Raw genomic sequence first — 15384 nt, forward strand, 5'->3', positions numbered from 1 at the left:
ATAAAACAAAAAGGTCAGGAAAGTTTGCCACACAAGAGTGAGGGCCTGGATTCCATCTCTAGCACACATGTTTTTAAAATCTGGGTATGCTGGGTTATAGTGTAATCCTAGTGTTGAAGAGGTAGAGAAAGGCAGATCCTAACCAGCCCCGCTTGCTTGGCCAACTCCAGGCCAGTCAGAGAGCCTGCCTCAAAAAGCAGCGTGGAAAGTGTTTGTAGAACAACAGCTGAGGTTGCCCTCTGGTTCCCACATGTCGGCACACATGTGACCGGGTACACATACAAAGCGCCTTGGAGAAGCAGGATTGTGTTTCCTTTCCTTGCAATCCTGCCCGGCCTTCCCAGATACTCAGGATGCCAGGCTATCTCCCTGTGCAGTTACTTCACTAAGAATTACATCTCTGAGCATATACACCTCCTCCTGTATATGCTCATAGGGTATCAAGTCTCTTCTTGGTAGCCTGCCATCCTTCCTCTGAGTGCCACCAGGCCTCCCCATCCAGGGGGCATGGTCAAATATAGGACACCAGAGTTTGTGTAAAAGTCAGACCCCACTCTCCATTGAGATGTAATATGAATAAATTAATAAAATATATTTTTTAAAAAAGAATGACATCTCTCCCAGAGGGCGGTGGCGCACGCTTTTAATCTCAGCACTCGAGAGGCAGAGGCAGGTGGATCACTGTGAGTTCCAGGTCAGCTTGGTCTACAAAGCAAGTCCAGGACAGCCAGGGTTACACAGAGAAACTCTGTCTGGAAAAAAAAAAAAAAATTACATCTCACCCCAACCCCACAGGGCTGGTCCCTGCTACTGTCCTTGGATCCTATCCAGGGCCCTGATTTAAGAGATATTACAATGTTTTGTTTTAATAAATGCGTTGTAACCAGAGGCCCCGTAACCACAATATCCTGCCTGGCTGCTCCTCCAAGGCTGAGAGCTGAGAGAAGTGCTTTGGCAGCCTACATTCTGGGGGCTCAGGACCCAAGATGGGGTCTGAGTGGGCCTTGGGGAGACAGTCCTTCTGTACCCTCTCCACCTCCCTTTTGAGCAATTCAAGCAACTGCTCCACCACTCACAGCCAGCACTTTCCGTCCCCTCCTCCCCAGTGACCTTGCATAATTCCCATCTGATGTGCCTCACCCTTGCCTAGAAGATAAAGTCAGAACAGCCTGCTCATGTCACCAAGGCCACTGGGAGCCTGCACCTGTCTGCCCCACAGACCTCCTTTACCCAGCACTCTGGCCACACCAAGCCACTGAAGCCCCTGAAAATGCCTCACAGCAACTGCTTAAGAAATGCTCTTTCCTGCTCTGCCTGGTGGCACAGGCCTGTAAATCCCAGGGAGGCAGAGGCAGGTGGATCGCTGTGAGTTCGAGGCCAGCCTGGTCTACAAAGCGAGGCCAGGACAGCCAAGGCTACACAGAGAAACCCTGTCTCGAAAAACAAAAACAAAAAAAGGAGGAGGAGAAAGAAGAGGAAGAGGGAAGCAAAGAAAGGAAGAGAGAAAGAGAGGGGGAGGGAGAAAGAAAGAAGGAAAGAAGGAAAGAAGGAAGAAAGAAATGCTCTGTCCCATATGGAGGATAAGAACCGATACTCGATCTGCAGAGCCCTGTGCAGCCACCACATGCTGGGGCAGCTGCCCAACCTTCCTGCTCCCAGACAGACTTAGTCATTCTCTCTGCTTCCATGGTGTTTGTCCATGCCCCATCTGTCATCTGTCCATCTTGACAGATGCCATGACACTTCCTTCAAGTTTTTTCCTCAGCTTGCATAGTAGGGACAGAGGTAGAGATAGGGATGTGTATGTAAGTGACAGAGCCAGGCGGTGGCAGCGGCGGCGGTGGTGGTGGCACACGCCTTTAATCCCAGCACTCGAGATGCAGAGGCGGGCAGATCTCTGAGTTCGAGGCCAGCTTGGTCTACAAAGTGAGTCCAGGACATAGCCAGGGCTACACAGAGAAGCCCTGTCTGGAAAAACAAAACAAAGCAAAAAGACAAAAGAGACCACTGTCTCACATTATACATGAAAAATTCCCAGCCTCTGTTGAAAACGTAGAAGACTTGGAATTCAAATGTGATGGCCACTCCTGTCAGTCATCCTAGCACTCAAGAGGCAGAGGCAGGGGGAGCAGGGGCTCAAGGTACTCTTGGGCTACATAGTGATTTTGAGGCCAGCCTGGGATATATGTCTCAAAAATCAAACAAACAAACAAACAAACACAAAAACAAAAAAACCTGGGCCAGTGAGATGGCTCTCTGGGTAACAGAACTTATCCTAAGCCTGATGACTGTCGGAGTTTAATCCCCAGTATTCACGTGACAGAAGAACTTACCCACTCCCTCAAGTTGATCCATGACCCCCTCCACACACAATATTACTATATTTATTAAAAAGCATTGCGTTTATCATTATAATAATATTATATTTATTATGACTATTATGATAACTGTAATTCTTTTCATGAGAAGACAGGAAGATGCTTGAGAGATGGCTCAGCAATTAAGAGCACTTCCTGTGCTCTTTCCAGCCAACTCTAAGCGATGGAGAGAAAGCCCTACAACAATACCAGGGAGTATGGGCTGACGCTAAGACTGGCCCTCGTCACATACACACAGTCCAAGTTTAAGAAGACAATAAGAAGCACTGTGCCCTGAGATTGGGATGTGGGGAGCTTTTCCTGAGGCTCTGAATGTTGTACTCGGAAAAAACAAGGATCACTGATGTTATCTACAATGTATCCAATGACAGGCTTGTCCACGTCAAGACCCTGGTGAAGAACTGCATCTTGTTTATTGACAGCACTCGAACGGACAGTGGTATGAGTCCCCATGCGCTGCCCTTAGGCCACGAGAAGGGGACAAGCTGACCCCTGAGGAGGAAGAGATTTCAAACAAACAAACAAACAAAATGATCAAAGAAAATTCAGAAGAAATATGAGGACAAGAGGGAAAAAGATGCCCAAATCAGCAGTCCTCTGGAGGAGCAGTTCCAGCAGGGCACACTTCTTACCTGTGTTGCCTCAAGACCAGGCCAGTGTGGCAGAGCAGATGGCTATGTGCTAGAGGGCAAGGAACTGGAGTACTGTCTGTGAAAGATCAAAGCCTGGAAAGGCAAAGAAACCATCTCTCATAGCTCATGTAATAAAGATATTTGTACTGGATGGTAATGACGCACACCTTTAACCCAGCACTTGGGAGGCAGAGGCAGGCTGATCACTGTGAGTTCGAGGCCAGCCTGGTCTACAAAGAGTCCAGGACAGCCAAGGCTACACAGAGAAACCCTGTCTTGGAAAACCAAAACAAAACAAAACAAAGCAAGTCCAGGACAGGCAAGATTACACAGAGAAACGGTCTTGAAAAACAAAACAAAACAAACAAACAAACAAAAACGATGTTTGTTCTATAATTTTTTTCAAAAAAAATTTTTTTTTTAAGAGCACTTGCTGCTCTTGTGGAGGACCTGGGTCCAGTTCTCATCACACACACGAAGCTCACAACCATTCTTATCCCCAGTTTCAGGGGACCTGATGTCCTCTTCTGATTTCCATGAGTACCAGGCATGCAAGCAGTACATACACATAGATGCAGGTAAAGCACTCATACATATAAAACACACATAACTTTAAAAAACAAACATCTTGAAATAAATAGAAAACAAAAAAGCACCACAAGGTAGGTCAGTCACTAGGGTGTTCTGTACCGTGATGCACATGTGGCGGTCAGAGGTCAGAGGTCAGCTTCCGGGGGAAGTCCGTTCTCTCCTTTCATCATGTGGGTCCTGGGGAGTGGATTTGAGTGTCTGGCTTGATGGCCCCTTCTGATCCTCTGAGCCTTCTCACCTGCTCCATGCTTTGGCTACTTTAATAAGCATCTCCGCGGTGGTTTGAATGAGAATGACTCCCCACACGCCCACATGTGGTTGGTGGAACTGTTTAGGAAGGATTAGGAGGTGTGGCCTTGTTGAAGGAGGTAAGTCATTGGGGCTGAGCTTTGAGATTTCAAAAGTCCCTGTCAGGCCCTGTCTCTCTGTCTCTGTCTCTGTCTCTGTCTCTGTCTCTGTGTCTCTCTGTCTCTCTGTCTCTGTCTCTCTGTCTCTCTGTGTGCCTGTCTCTCTGTCTCTGTCTGTCTGTCTGTCTCTCTCTCTCTCTCTCTCTGTCTCTCTCTGTCTGTCTGTCTCTCTCTCTCTCTCTGTCTTTCTCTCTCTGTCTCTCTCTGTCTCTCTCTCTCTCTGTCTCTCTCTGTCTGTCTCTCTCTCTCTCTCTCTCTCTCTCTCTCTCTGTCTCTTTCTCTCCCTGCTGCCTGTGGATCCGGAGGCAGCACTCTCAGCCACTACTGCAGTGTCTTTGCACGCTCTCTGCCATGATGGTAACAGACTAAGCCTCTGAAGCTGTAAGAAGGCACCAGTCAAATGCTTTCTCTTATGAGAGTTGCCTTGGCCATGGTGTCTCTTTGCAGCAATGGAGCAGCGACTAAGACACAGGGTTTCATTATGTAGCCCAGGCTTGCTGGAACTCCCAGTGATTCGTGTCCCCCCCCACCCCACCCCCTTTCAGCTCCCTGGTGTTTGGACTGCAGGTCCACTCTGTCTAATGCTCTTTGGAGGATCATTGCTCTGAGAGGCCTTGTGCTGTTCGTCGCACTGGGTCTCTTCTATTTTGTTTGTTTGTTTGTTTGTTTTGTTTTTTGAGACAGGGTTTCTCTGTGTAGCCGTGGCTATCCTAGACTTGCTTTGTAGACCAGGCTGGCCTCAAACTCACAGTGATCCACCTGCCTCTGCCTCCCGGAGTGCTGGCATTAAAGGCGTGCGCCACCATGCCCGGCTGGCTCTCTTCCATGAATTCACCTTTCAGAGAGTTTGTGGCCCTGCCTGACACTGGTTTTGGCGCCCGGTATTCTGGAGCGCTGATTTTCAAAGCTATTATCTTCATCCCACACCCCACCCTCAGAGAGTAGCTCAGAGAAGACAGATAGGAAGGAGTTCCTTGTCCTAGATTCTGACCCCATTGTCCCTATTCCTGCTGCATCCGACTTGTCTGCTGGCAAGCTTGCTGTGTCTGTCCCAAGGAGAGAAGAGCACGCCTGTCACAGATCTCGTGAGCTAAGAAAAGCTATCGACCTGGCCTTCCGGAAGCCTCACAATAAAAGTGGGTGCCATTTATTTGCAGGGGTGTTACAAAAGACAGGTTTGGGAGAGCATTCTGCCTGGGCTCTGGGCCTTGTACTAGCATTGTCACTCTTTAACATATATTTTTATTCCATTGAGAGAGAGCGGGGGAGGGTCTGTGCTTGTGCACATGCACACTTGCATGGCCCACATATGGAGATCAGAGGGCAAATTTTAGGAATTAGTTCTCTCTGCACGATGTGGGTCTAGGAACTGAACTCAGGTCACCAGCTTAGTGGCAAGCATCTTTACTCACTGAGCCATCTTGCTAGCCCATTTTATAATTTTAATTAATTTTCTTCTGAGACAAGGTCTCACTTTTTTTTTTTTTTTCGATTTTTCGAGACAGGGTTTCTCTGTGTAGCCTTGGCTATCCTGGACTTGCTTTGTAGACCAGGCTGGCCTAGAACTCACAGCGATCCGCCTGCCTCTGCCTCTCAAGTGCTGGGATTAAAGGCGTGCGCCACCACACCCGCTGTAGGTCTCACTCTTGTAGCACAGACTGACTGGCCTCCAACTTGTGGGCTAGTCTTTTACCTCAGCCATATTCGTTCTCTTTTCACGGTGTGAGTCCTGGAAATGGAGCTCTGGTCAGGTTCGGAGACAACTGCCTTTACCCACTGACCAGTTTAGCAGGTTTTTTTCTTTCTTTTTTCTTTTTAATTATTAAGATAGGGTTCTACTCTGTAGCCTAGGCCTGGAACCCATAGTGATGCTCCAGCCCAGCTTCCCCAGTGCTGGGGTTACAGACAGCACCAGTGCCTTCAGAGGTTAAAAGAGAGTGTCAGATGCCCTGGAGCTGGAGTAAAGCAGTTGTGAGGCACCCGGTGTGGAAGAGCAATATGTACTCTTAGCTGCTAAGACATCTCTCCAACCCCTTCGCTTTGCGCAAACAAACTGGCTCAGTGACAGGGTATCATATAGCCAAGCCTGGCCGCAAACCCCCTATATGCCTCAGACTGTCCTGGGACTTGTGATCTTTTTGCCTCCACCTCCCCAGAACTAGGGCTACAGGCGAGTGTGCCACCATGCCGCCTTTAGCTGTTTTCATTCTTTTCCCTCACAGCTCTTTCTCATCAGAGGATCCTGAGAAACATCTGTTGCTCCTCGGGATCCCTGCTGCCACGGCCTCGACCTCAGGTGCTTCTGGCGTGGAGCGCCGCTGGCACCTGCCCTGGCCCAGCCCCGGCCAGGGCCCCGGCCCCGCGCAGGCCCTGCTCTTCCGGCATTTAAGGCGCGCAGCCGGCAGCCGGCGAGGCTGCAGCTCCGGGGCATTTGAGAGTCGCAGCCGGCGGGACGCACTGAGCAGGATGGGCTGCAGGCACAGCCGACCCAGACGCTGCAAGCACGAGGAGAAGGTACTGGTGCCGGGACACGGAGGTCTACCTTACGGGGCGCTCATAGGGACAGCAGAGGACACCGGATGGACAACAGTTGGGGGCTGGCACGGAGACCCGGGTGCGCGCAGGAGGCTGAGGGGGGGGGGGGGGGGAGGCGGGTGTGTGTGTGTGCTCCGTTGACCCATTCAGCCCCGGACAAACTACAGCTGAACCGGCTGTCCCGGCGGGGAAGTGACTGGCGTGTCCGTGGCAGGTGGCCTTAAGTGTGGGGCTATCACTGTGTGGACGAGGAATGGACTCTTGACCACTGTGAGCCTTGAGTCTCTGAGTGGTCCACCGCCTCGCAGCTACAGCATCACCTGAGACCTGTTGGAAGCCTAAACTCCCAGGTGTGCCCCAAGGGTTGCTAGACACAGTCTGCCTCTTAAACGTGTTTCGCCTCGGATCACTGTACCCGTTAGAGCCTGGGAAACGGGTCGAGGCCTCCTGCAGGGTTCAGAACAGTGCGTGGGCTGCCCTTGGGTGGATGGGAGGGGCCAAAGAGGGAGGCAATCTGTTGTCTCCTGCGGCTCTCTCCGCCCTTCCTGTCCCTCCCTCTGGGGCCTGAAGCTGGGTTAGGGCCCAAGAGACTGACTCAGGTTTCTGCCCCCTTGAGGTCTGAGAAACCTCAGGAGGACAAGGCGATGTCCACAGAGGGCAGCAGGAGGCCCCAAGAAGGGAAAAGGACCCTGGAGTCCTAGTCCTTTGTCCTAATTACACTCTGCCAATCACTCCACCCAGGGTGGGGGTGGCCAGCCCTTGAACTTGATCAGTCCCCATTGTGAAAGTGACTAATTTTGCAGTGAACGTCAGCTCTTTAGTCTTTCGATCATCTCTGTCTCTCTGTCCCGAGCTTTGTCAGTCTCTCTCTTTTCTCTCTGAACCCTCTCCTGCACTTCCAATGACTTCTTTTTAGTCTTTGTTTTCTTTTTCTCCCCGGCCCCCTTTGTTGAGGCAGGGTCTTGTGGAGCCCAGGCTGGCCTCACACTAGTAATCCAGCGGCCTCTCCCTCGCAAATGGCCTGCCCTTTTACACCAGGCAGCGTTTTTAAAATTTAGTTTTTGAGACAAGGTCTCAATACGTAGCCCAGGTTGGCCTCAACTTTTCAGTGTTCCTTAGCCTCCCCAATGATGGAATAATAGGCATGGCCTACCGTACTTTCTAGTGGCTTCTCGAAGGCTACAAAGTCCTTTACCTTGGTTGCATCAAATAGCCTGGCATGTCTGCCCTAGACCTGTGTGGGCTTGCTGGGGTCAGTTGTTCATGATGCCTGTTAGCAGGACAGTGGGCTGCCTTTTTGGCTAAGTTTCCACCTGTACCTACCTCTCCTGGTCGCAGCTTTTGCTTATTTTCCGATGTTGGTGTCAAGTCCTGAGCACCCAGTCCACCCACGAAGGCTGGCAAGACCCCTGGGGGATGGGGCTCCAGAATAGAAGCTCAAGAGCCACAAAGGGTCAGGCCGCAATAGTGACTCACCCTGAGCATTTTCACTTCCTGCTGTGCTTCAGGAGGGCCCTAGGAACCAGGCTGAGCTATGAAATGAAGCATCCCCACGTTACAGGAGTGGACCCTGAGACTCGGAGAGGAGGGATGGGACTCAGATGGCTCTTAGGAGGCAGGGTTCCAGAGGGACGATGGCTCAGTGGTCAGAGTCCTGGTCCTTCTCCCAGAGGACCCAGAGTAGATTCCCAGTACCCACGTGACAGTTCACAACCATCTGAAAGCTCAGAGCCACGAGATCCTACACCTTCTTCTGGCCTCTGTGGGCAGCTGCATGCATGTGGCACACAGACACATGCAGACAAAACACCCATACACATAAAAAAAAATTTTTTTTAATGCTTTTCTTAATTAAAAAAAAAAATAGAGAAGAGTAGGGAGTGGTGGCACATGCCTTTAATCCCAGCACTCGGGAGGCGGATCGCTGTGAGTTCAAGGCCAGCCTGGTCTACAATACAAAGAGAGTCCAGGACAGCTAAGGCTGCACAAAACAAAACAAAACAAAACAAAACAAAACAAAAACCTGTCTTGAAAAACAAAAACAAAATATACACACACACACGTATATATAAGACTTGCTGAGTGTGGTGGCACACAACTTTAATCAGGAAGCAGAGGCAAGTGGATCTTTGTGAGTTTGAGGCCAGCCTGTTCTACAAATCGAGTCTAGGACCGCCAGGACTACATAGAGAGAGCCTGTCACATACATACATACACGCACACAGGCACGCATGCACACACGCGCGCACACACGCGCACATGACTGGCTTTCTTCACATGCCTTCTAGCCTTCCCGCCCCTCTGCCGCCTTGTGCAGCACACGGAGCAGGTGCTGAGGAGTGCAATGAGGGCTAACTGGGAGGCAGGCCAAGGCTTAGCCTGGCACGCAGCAGGAGAGCCTCCCCGGACTGGAGGAAGGCTTCTTGGGTGGGGAAGTTTGGCAGGAGTTCCCCCAATCAAAGCCAAGGGCTTAAGGGAAGTTGAGCGCCAGAAAGCCCAGGATGTAAGGTTTGTGCAGAGTGGGGTGGCTGGTGGCAGGGAAGGTCGCCAAGCCTTTATGAGAGCTCCCCAGGCTTGGGGCAGGGTCTCGATGGTTAAGACCTCCCTAGTACCTCTGGCGCATAGATCTAAGGAGCTGATGAGCTCTGTGCTCTGTGGCTTGACTGACAGGGCACTGTAGACGTGGTGAAGAGGGTAGGTCACTGCTATCTCGGGACCTGCTAATATCCTGGGAATAGGAGCTGGTGCTGTAGTTCAGTGGGTGGAGCTCTGGCTTCCATCCCCAGCACCACATAAACTGGGCACAGTGGTAGATGCCTCTAACCCCAGAACTTGAAAGGTAAGGTAGGAAGTTCAGAAGCTCAGGCTCATCCTCAGCTACCGTGAGTTCAAGGCTCTCTTGGTCTACATAAAAAGTCTCAGGCTAGGGCTGGAGAGATGGCTCAAAGGTTAGGAGCACCGTCTGCTCTTCCAAAGGTCCTGAGTTCAATTCCCAGCAACCACATGGTGCCTCACAACCACCTATATAATGTGATCTGATGTCCTCTTCTAGTGTGCAGGTGTACATGCAGACAGAGTACCATATAATAAATAAATAAATCCTTAAAAAAAAAAGTCTCAGACTAGAAAGGGCTACACAGTTAGACCCTGCTTCAAAAAAACAAGCAACAACAACAACAACAACAAAAAGCGGGCAACAACAACAAAAACTTCATGCCTCCACGTAGGCTCCCTTATTTTATGCCCTAATGCTTTAAGTAAAAAAAAAAAATACATAACAATGTAATTTTAAAGAACTTAGCAAACATTTGTGTGCCCATTGCACTGGTGTATGAGCTCCTGTGGTCTTGCTCAGTTCACAGATAGACTGAGTGGCCTTGCCAGTGACTTGGCCTTTCTGGCTCAGTGTAAGGTAGGCCCAACGTTGACTTCTGTGTTGTCTATGTTTGTTCTACAAAGATGTTGAAAGGTTTAGTGTACTAAATAGCCCATTGGCCTGAGTGGCAGGTGGTGCACCCTCAAATGGGCAAGTGAGACTTAGGATTATTTTTTTATAAGACAGGGTGTCTCTGTGTAGCCCTGACTGTCCTGGAACTCACTTTGTAGACCAGGCTGGCCTCAAATTCAGAGATCTGTCTGCCTCTGCCTCCCGAGTGCTGGGAATAACGGTGTGTGCCACCACTGCCCAGCAAGACATAGAATTAAAGTTGTGGCTTAAAGGTCACTGCCTCTGGTTCACTGAAGCAAAGGAGTTTGTGAGGACAACAGACATAATGCTTGCTTAGGTGGACAGGTGCAGGGACATGCAGCCCACAGCTAGCCTTGGAACCTCTGGTGTCAAGGAGGGAAAAATCTGTTCTCTGCTGAGCTAGGATGAAGGAACATGGCCACTGAGAGAAGCTACAGAGAGCCAGATTTCCATTTCTTGTTTGGAAATGGTTAGGGGAAAAAAAAAAAAAAGACGGTAGTGAGTTCCTCATTACTAGAAAGGTTCAAGCAGAGGCCAGATGCCATTTGAGTAAGAACAGTAAAGGTGACACAAGCCCCGAAGAGCAAGCATTTACAAGTCCATTATGGAAATCTGGTTCTTCTGATCATTTGCACTTTTAAGACTAAGTTTCAAAATTTAGGAAGGCAGGAAGAAATTTGGAAATTGCTCCCAAGCTCACTACTAAGAAAAAACTTTTACAAAATACACTGGATGGAATTCTCAAAGGATTAAGAAGATATTTTAAAACAACAGCAGCAGCAACAACAACAACAACAACAAATTTAGGCAGCCATGGTGGCGCATGCTTTTAATCCCAGCACTCAGGAGGCAGAGGCAGGCAGCTCTCTGTGAGTTCAAGGCCAGCCTAGTCTACAAAGTGAGTCCAGGGCAACCAGCATTTGTTACATAGAGAAACACTGACTGGAAAAACCATAATTAATTAATTAATTAAAAAACTAAAAAAAAAAAATCAGCTTAAACTGGGGTGGGGGACAGGCACGGATATGTGCACATCTTTAATCCCAGGACTCTGGAGACAAACTCTGTGAGTCTAAGGCCAGCCTGGTCTAGAGATCCAGAACAGCCAGAGCTACACAGAGAAACTTTGTCTTGAAAAACCAAAACCAAAACCAAACCAAAAAACATAAAAGGAAATAGCCTGACTTTTTACATATATCATATAACTGACAGTGACTATATTTATAAATAGAGCAATGTTTGGTTGGTTGGCTGGTTTTCTAGATTTGTGTGTGTGTGTGTGTGTGTGTGTGTGTGTAAGAGTGTGAGAGAAAGCAGAGAGGAAAGGGGAGAAAGAGAATGCATGCCACATGCAGTATCCTGCACACACATCTGTCAGATCCCCAGCTGTAGTTACAGAAGACTGTGAGTTGCCCACCATGGGTCCTGGCAACTGAACTCTGGTCCTCTGGGCAGCCAGCAAACGTGCTTAACCGCTTAGTTGTCTCTCCAGCCCTAAATCTGGGTCTCTGTTGCGTATGATTATTTTCTGGTGCTCTTCCAGGGACATTTCCCCACACGAGATTGTTCATGGAAACTTTTATTTGAATGGCTGCCTAAGGTCCTGGCCATTGTCCTCCTTGTTTAGCCGGTTTGTGTATGGGCGCTGGTTCTTTACAGCCCTCCACCTTTGCTAGTTATGAATTTCCTGTTTTCCCCTCTTAACCTGAGGCACAGTGACTTTGTCTCTAGGTCAGAAATTGTCATGAAGGCAATGGTGTCTTGGCTGGGACTTGAAGGTGGGTAGAAAATGAGACCTTCACTGGATAACTGCGATGTGCAAGGGGTGTCCCAGGCAGAAGAAATACAGGGCACATTTGACCTTTTCCCCTGGTGTTGCTGAAGGCATGTTAGTCAGGGAACATGAGAGGAGCTGCCTGCCTGGTCATGCAGCAGCTGTCCCTGCGCCTTCTGCCACAGCCATCGTTGACACATCACACCAGCATGCACACAGCCTCTGTTTCAACCAACACAGCAGCACTGGCTCTCACACAGCCTCTGAGCCAATAATGCCCCATAAATCATTCGGGATGGATCCAAGGCAAGCATCCATACGGAGAGCTCTCTAAAAGACTGATGGGGTTCAGCCACACTTCTCAAGTGCTATACAGCTAGACTTTTCAACCTAAAATGCACTAGAAACATTCCTGGGAGTTAGGGGCCGGGGACGCGACCCATCTGGGAAAGTCCTTGCTTAGGATGCACAGGTTCCTGGGTTCTACCTGTAGCACTGCATAAAACTGGGTGTGGTGGCATGTGCCTGTAATCCCAGAACTGGGGAAGTAGAGGCGTGCAAATCAAGAGTTCAGAGTTGCCAGGTGGTGGCACATGCCTTTAGTCCCAGACTTGGGAGGCAGAGGCAGGCGGTAACCTGAGTTCAAGGTCAGCCTGGTCTATAAAGTGTGTTCTAGAATTGTCAAGACTACACAGAAAAAAACCCTGTATTGAAAAGAGAGTTAAAAGTTATCTTCAGCCATCTAGTGAGTTTGAGGGTAGCCTGAGCTACCCTGTATAACAACCTGACTCAGAAAAAAAAAATCCCTAGGAATCATTGCCTTTGAGATCAACCTCTTTGGTGACATGCCTTCTGAGCTCATACATGTTCTTAACTCTGTTTTTTTGTTTTGTTTTGTGTGTGTGTATGTATGTGTGTATGTGTGGTTGAACTTACAGGGGGTTAGGATCTTTCCCCAAGAACCTGACATGCCCCAGACTCCTGTAAACGCACCCACATTCGCCTCCTTGGATGACAGTCCTGTACTGCCACGCCCTGCTCTACTTCCCTTTTTTTGTTTGCTTTTTTTGAGACAAGGTTTCTCTGTGTAAAAGAGCCCTGGCTGTCCTGGACTCTCTTTGTAGACCAGGCTGGCCTCGAACTCACAGGGATCTGCCTGCCTCTCCCTCCGGAGTGCTGGGATTACAGGCGTGTACCACCGCACCCAGCTTGGCTCTACTTCTTTTAGATGAGTGAATGGCTTTGTGTGATAATCGGCCCCATTAGAGTCTCAGGCCTTTATGTGGGCTATGAGGCTGGCTTCTGCACTTTCCAATTGCAGATGTCCTACCCTGTGCACCCTATAATCTTGATAGGGGGACATTTCCCTGCATGCAGTGGGACTATGAGACCAGGGAGCACACTGATGGGAGGGGGCAATTGTGCTGGCATCCTCTCCTCCTAGGGCAGATGTTCTCAACCTGTGGGTCATGACCCTTCAGGTCAAATGACCCTTCAGGGCAAACGACCCTTTCATAGGGATCACCTAAGACCACCGGAAAACAGATATTACATGATGACAACTCATAACAGTAGTAAAATTACAGTTATGAAGTAGCAACAAAAATAATTTTATGGTTGGGGGAGGTCACCACAACATGAAGAACCGTAGTAAACGGTCGCACCATTAGGAAGGTTGAGAACCGCTGCCCTAGGCACTTGACTGTTATACTGTCCTGGGCTGGTGGCTGGAAAACAGGATAGTAAGGACGACTCCAGGCTTGCCCTCATCCTCATAAGCAAGTAACCCCCTTTCCTCTCCACAGCTCTGCAGGCCCCATGCCTGCCATGTTTCTCAGACACAAAGCAAGAACCTCCTGCAGTCTCAGCTCTTGGGTTGTGCTGGACGTTGTAGGTTCTACCATTGTGTGTGTGCACAGTGGCACACAAGTGGAGGACAAAGGACAACTTAGGGCAGTCACTGTGTGGGCCCTGGGATTGAATTCAGGTTGTTAAGCTTGGTAGAAAACTCTTTTATCCACTGAGCCATCCGTCTCACCTGCCCTACCTTGGCTTGCCCCCCCCCCACAGGGTTTCTCTGTGTAGTCTTGGCTGTCCTAGACTCACTCTATAGTCCAGGCTGGCCTCGAACTCACAGCGATCCGCCTGCCTCTGCCTCCCGAGTGCTGGGATTAAAGGCGTGCACCACCTTGCTTGGCTACCTCAGCTATTTTTATTAACATCTCATAATCCATTTACCAAGAAGAAAACCTTTGGGGCCAGAGAGATTGCTCAGTGGTTAGGGGTACTAACTCTTCTTCTAGAGGACACAGGGCCAAGTCCAGCAACCTTCAAGGCAACCCACAATTTCTGTAACTCCAGCCTCAGGGGATCTGATCCCCTCTTCTGGCCTCTTCTGGCACCAGGCAGGTAAAACACTCATGCATATTAAATAGATAAATATGTAAATAAATACATATTTTTTTCCACCTAAGAGGTTTAATAAAGAGATACAGGAATTGTCTCTGGAGGCACACATGGGGAGAGAGGGAGAGAAAGAGAGAGAAAGATAGAAGTAGACAGATCTAGAGAGGGGTAGAGAGGAGAGAGAGTAGAAAGAGGTAAAAAGAGATAGAGAGAGAGAGAGCTAAATACATATTTGAATTATTATTTTTTTTAAATAAATGAGCCTTTGGGGCTGGTGAGATGGTTTAGGAGGTGAAGGTGTTTGCCTCCAAGACTAGTAACCCCCAAGGATTCATGGTAGAATAAACTGACTCCCCAAAGTTGTCCTCTATTCTCCATACATGCACTGTGGCATGAACACACACACACACACACACACACACACACACACACACACATAAAATAAAATAAAAATAAGTACATGTATATAAAAAACAATAAAAAAGGAAAGAAGCCCATGATCTTGGAGCATTTGCTTTGGGGTATGTCACACAGAGCAGGCAGCCATGCTTACTTACTAAGTGATGACAAGAGCCAGTCATGACACTGATGGATTCAGTGCCCTTCTATGCCCACAGCACGGTCGGATTGGGTTGTTCAACTAATTCTAGAGGATGAACTGTGAGAGACAGACCAGAACCACTTGCAGACACATCACTTCTGGCCTGTTGACTTCCTGCTAATCTTTAGTAGCTTGTTCAAGACACTCAAGGTCTCTTTGGCTAAGCTGGGGCCTGGCATGGTTTAAAGTTACAGCCACTCCATCCACCTGTCTCACCGCATGACCCACGATGATGCCTGCACATTTGAAGGAGACCTAGTGAACGTTAGGTCTGAAACCCCTTTGTCATGTGGCTATGGCCACCTCTTTTCATCTCTTCTGGCTGAGACAAAAGATTAGATGTTAAATACAACTGCAGCTGAAGCATGGTGGTACTCTCCCATAGTCAGAGGATTTGGGAGGTATAGAGGCAGAAGGATTATGAGTTCAAGGCCAGCCTGAGCTACATGAGATCATAATTTATTTAAGTTTTTAAAAAAATTTATTCTTCTCTCTTATATTGAATTCAGACTGCAGTTTCCCCTCCCTTCTCTCCTCCCAGTCCCTCCCTCCCTTCACACACGCTCCATCCATTCCTCTTCTTCAGAAAAG

At 48.9% G+C, this 15384-nt stretch overlaps 1 protein-coding gene and 1 pseudogene across 2 annotated transcripts in view; both read left to right on the plus strand.

Annotated features, from left to right (window-relative positions):
* Positions 1–6443, plus strand: part of LOC311586346 (small ribosomal subunit protein eS8-like) — an 18581-nt pseudogene extending 12138 nt beyond the window's left edge. Inside the window, exons 2-3 of the transcript in view lie at positions 2529–3163; positions 6305–6443. The product of the transcript in view is annotated as a small ribosomal subunit protein eS8-like (transcript). The remainder of the gene's footprint in view (positions 1–2528; positions 3164–6304) is intronic.
* CCDC69 (coiled-coil domain containing 69) overlaps positions 6334–15384 on the plus strand; it is a 25870-nt gene continuing 16819 nt past the window's right edge. The window contains exon 1 of the mRNA XM_084762413.1: positions 6334–6522. Coding sequence (XP_084618539.1) covers positions 6475–6522 — 48 coding nt within the window. The 5' untranslated portion in view covers positions 6334–6474. The remainder of the gene's footprint in view (positions 6523–15384) is intronic.

The sequence above is a fragment of the Acomys minous genome (assembly GCF_964271855.1).
Source record: "Acomys minous genome assembly, chromosome: 16".
NCBI classification, from domain to species: Eukaryota; Metazoa; Chordata; class Mammalia; order Rodentia; family Muridae; genus Acomys; species Acomys minous.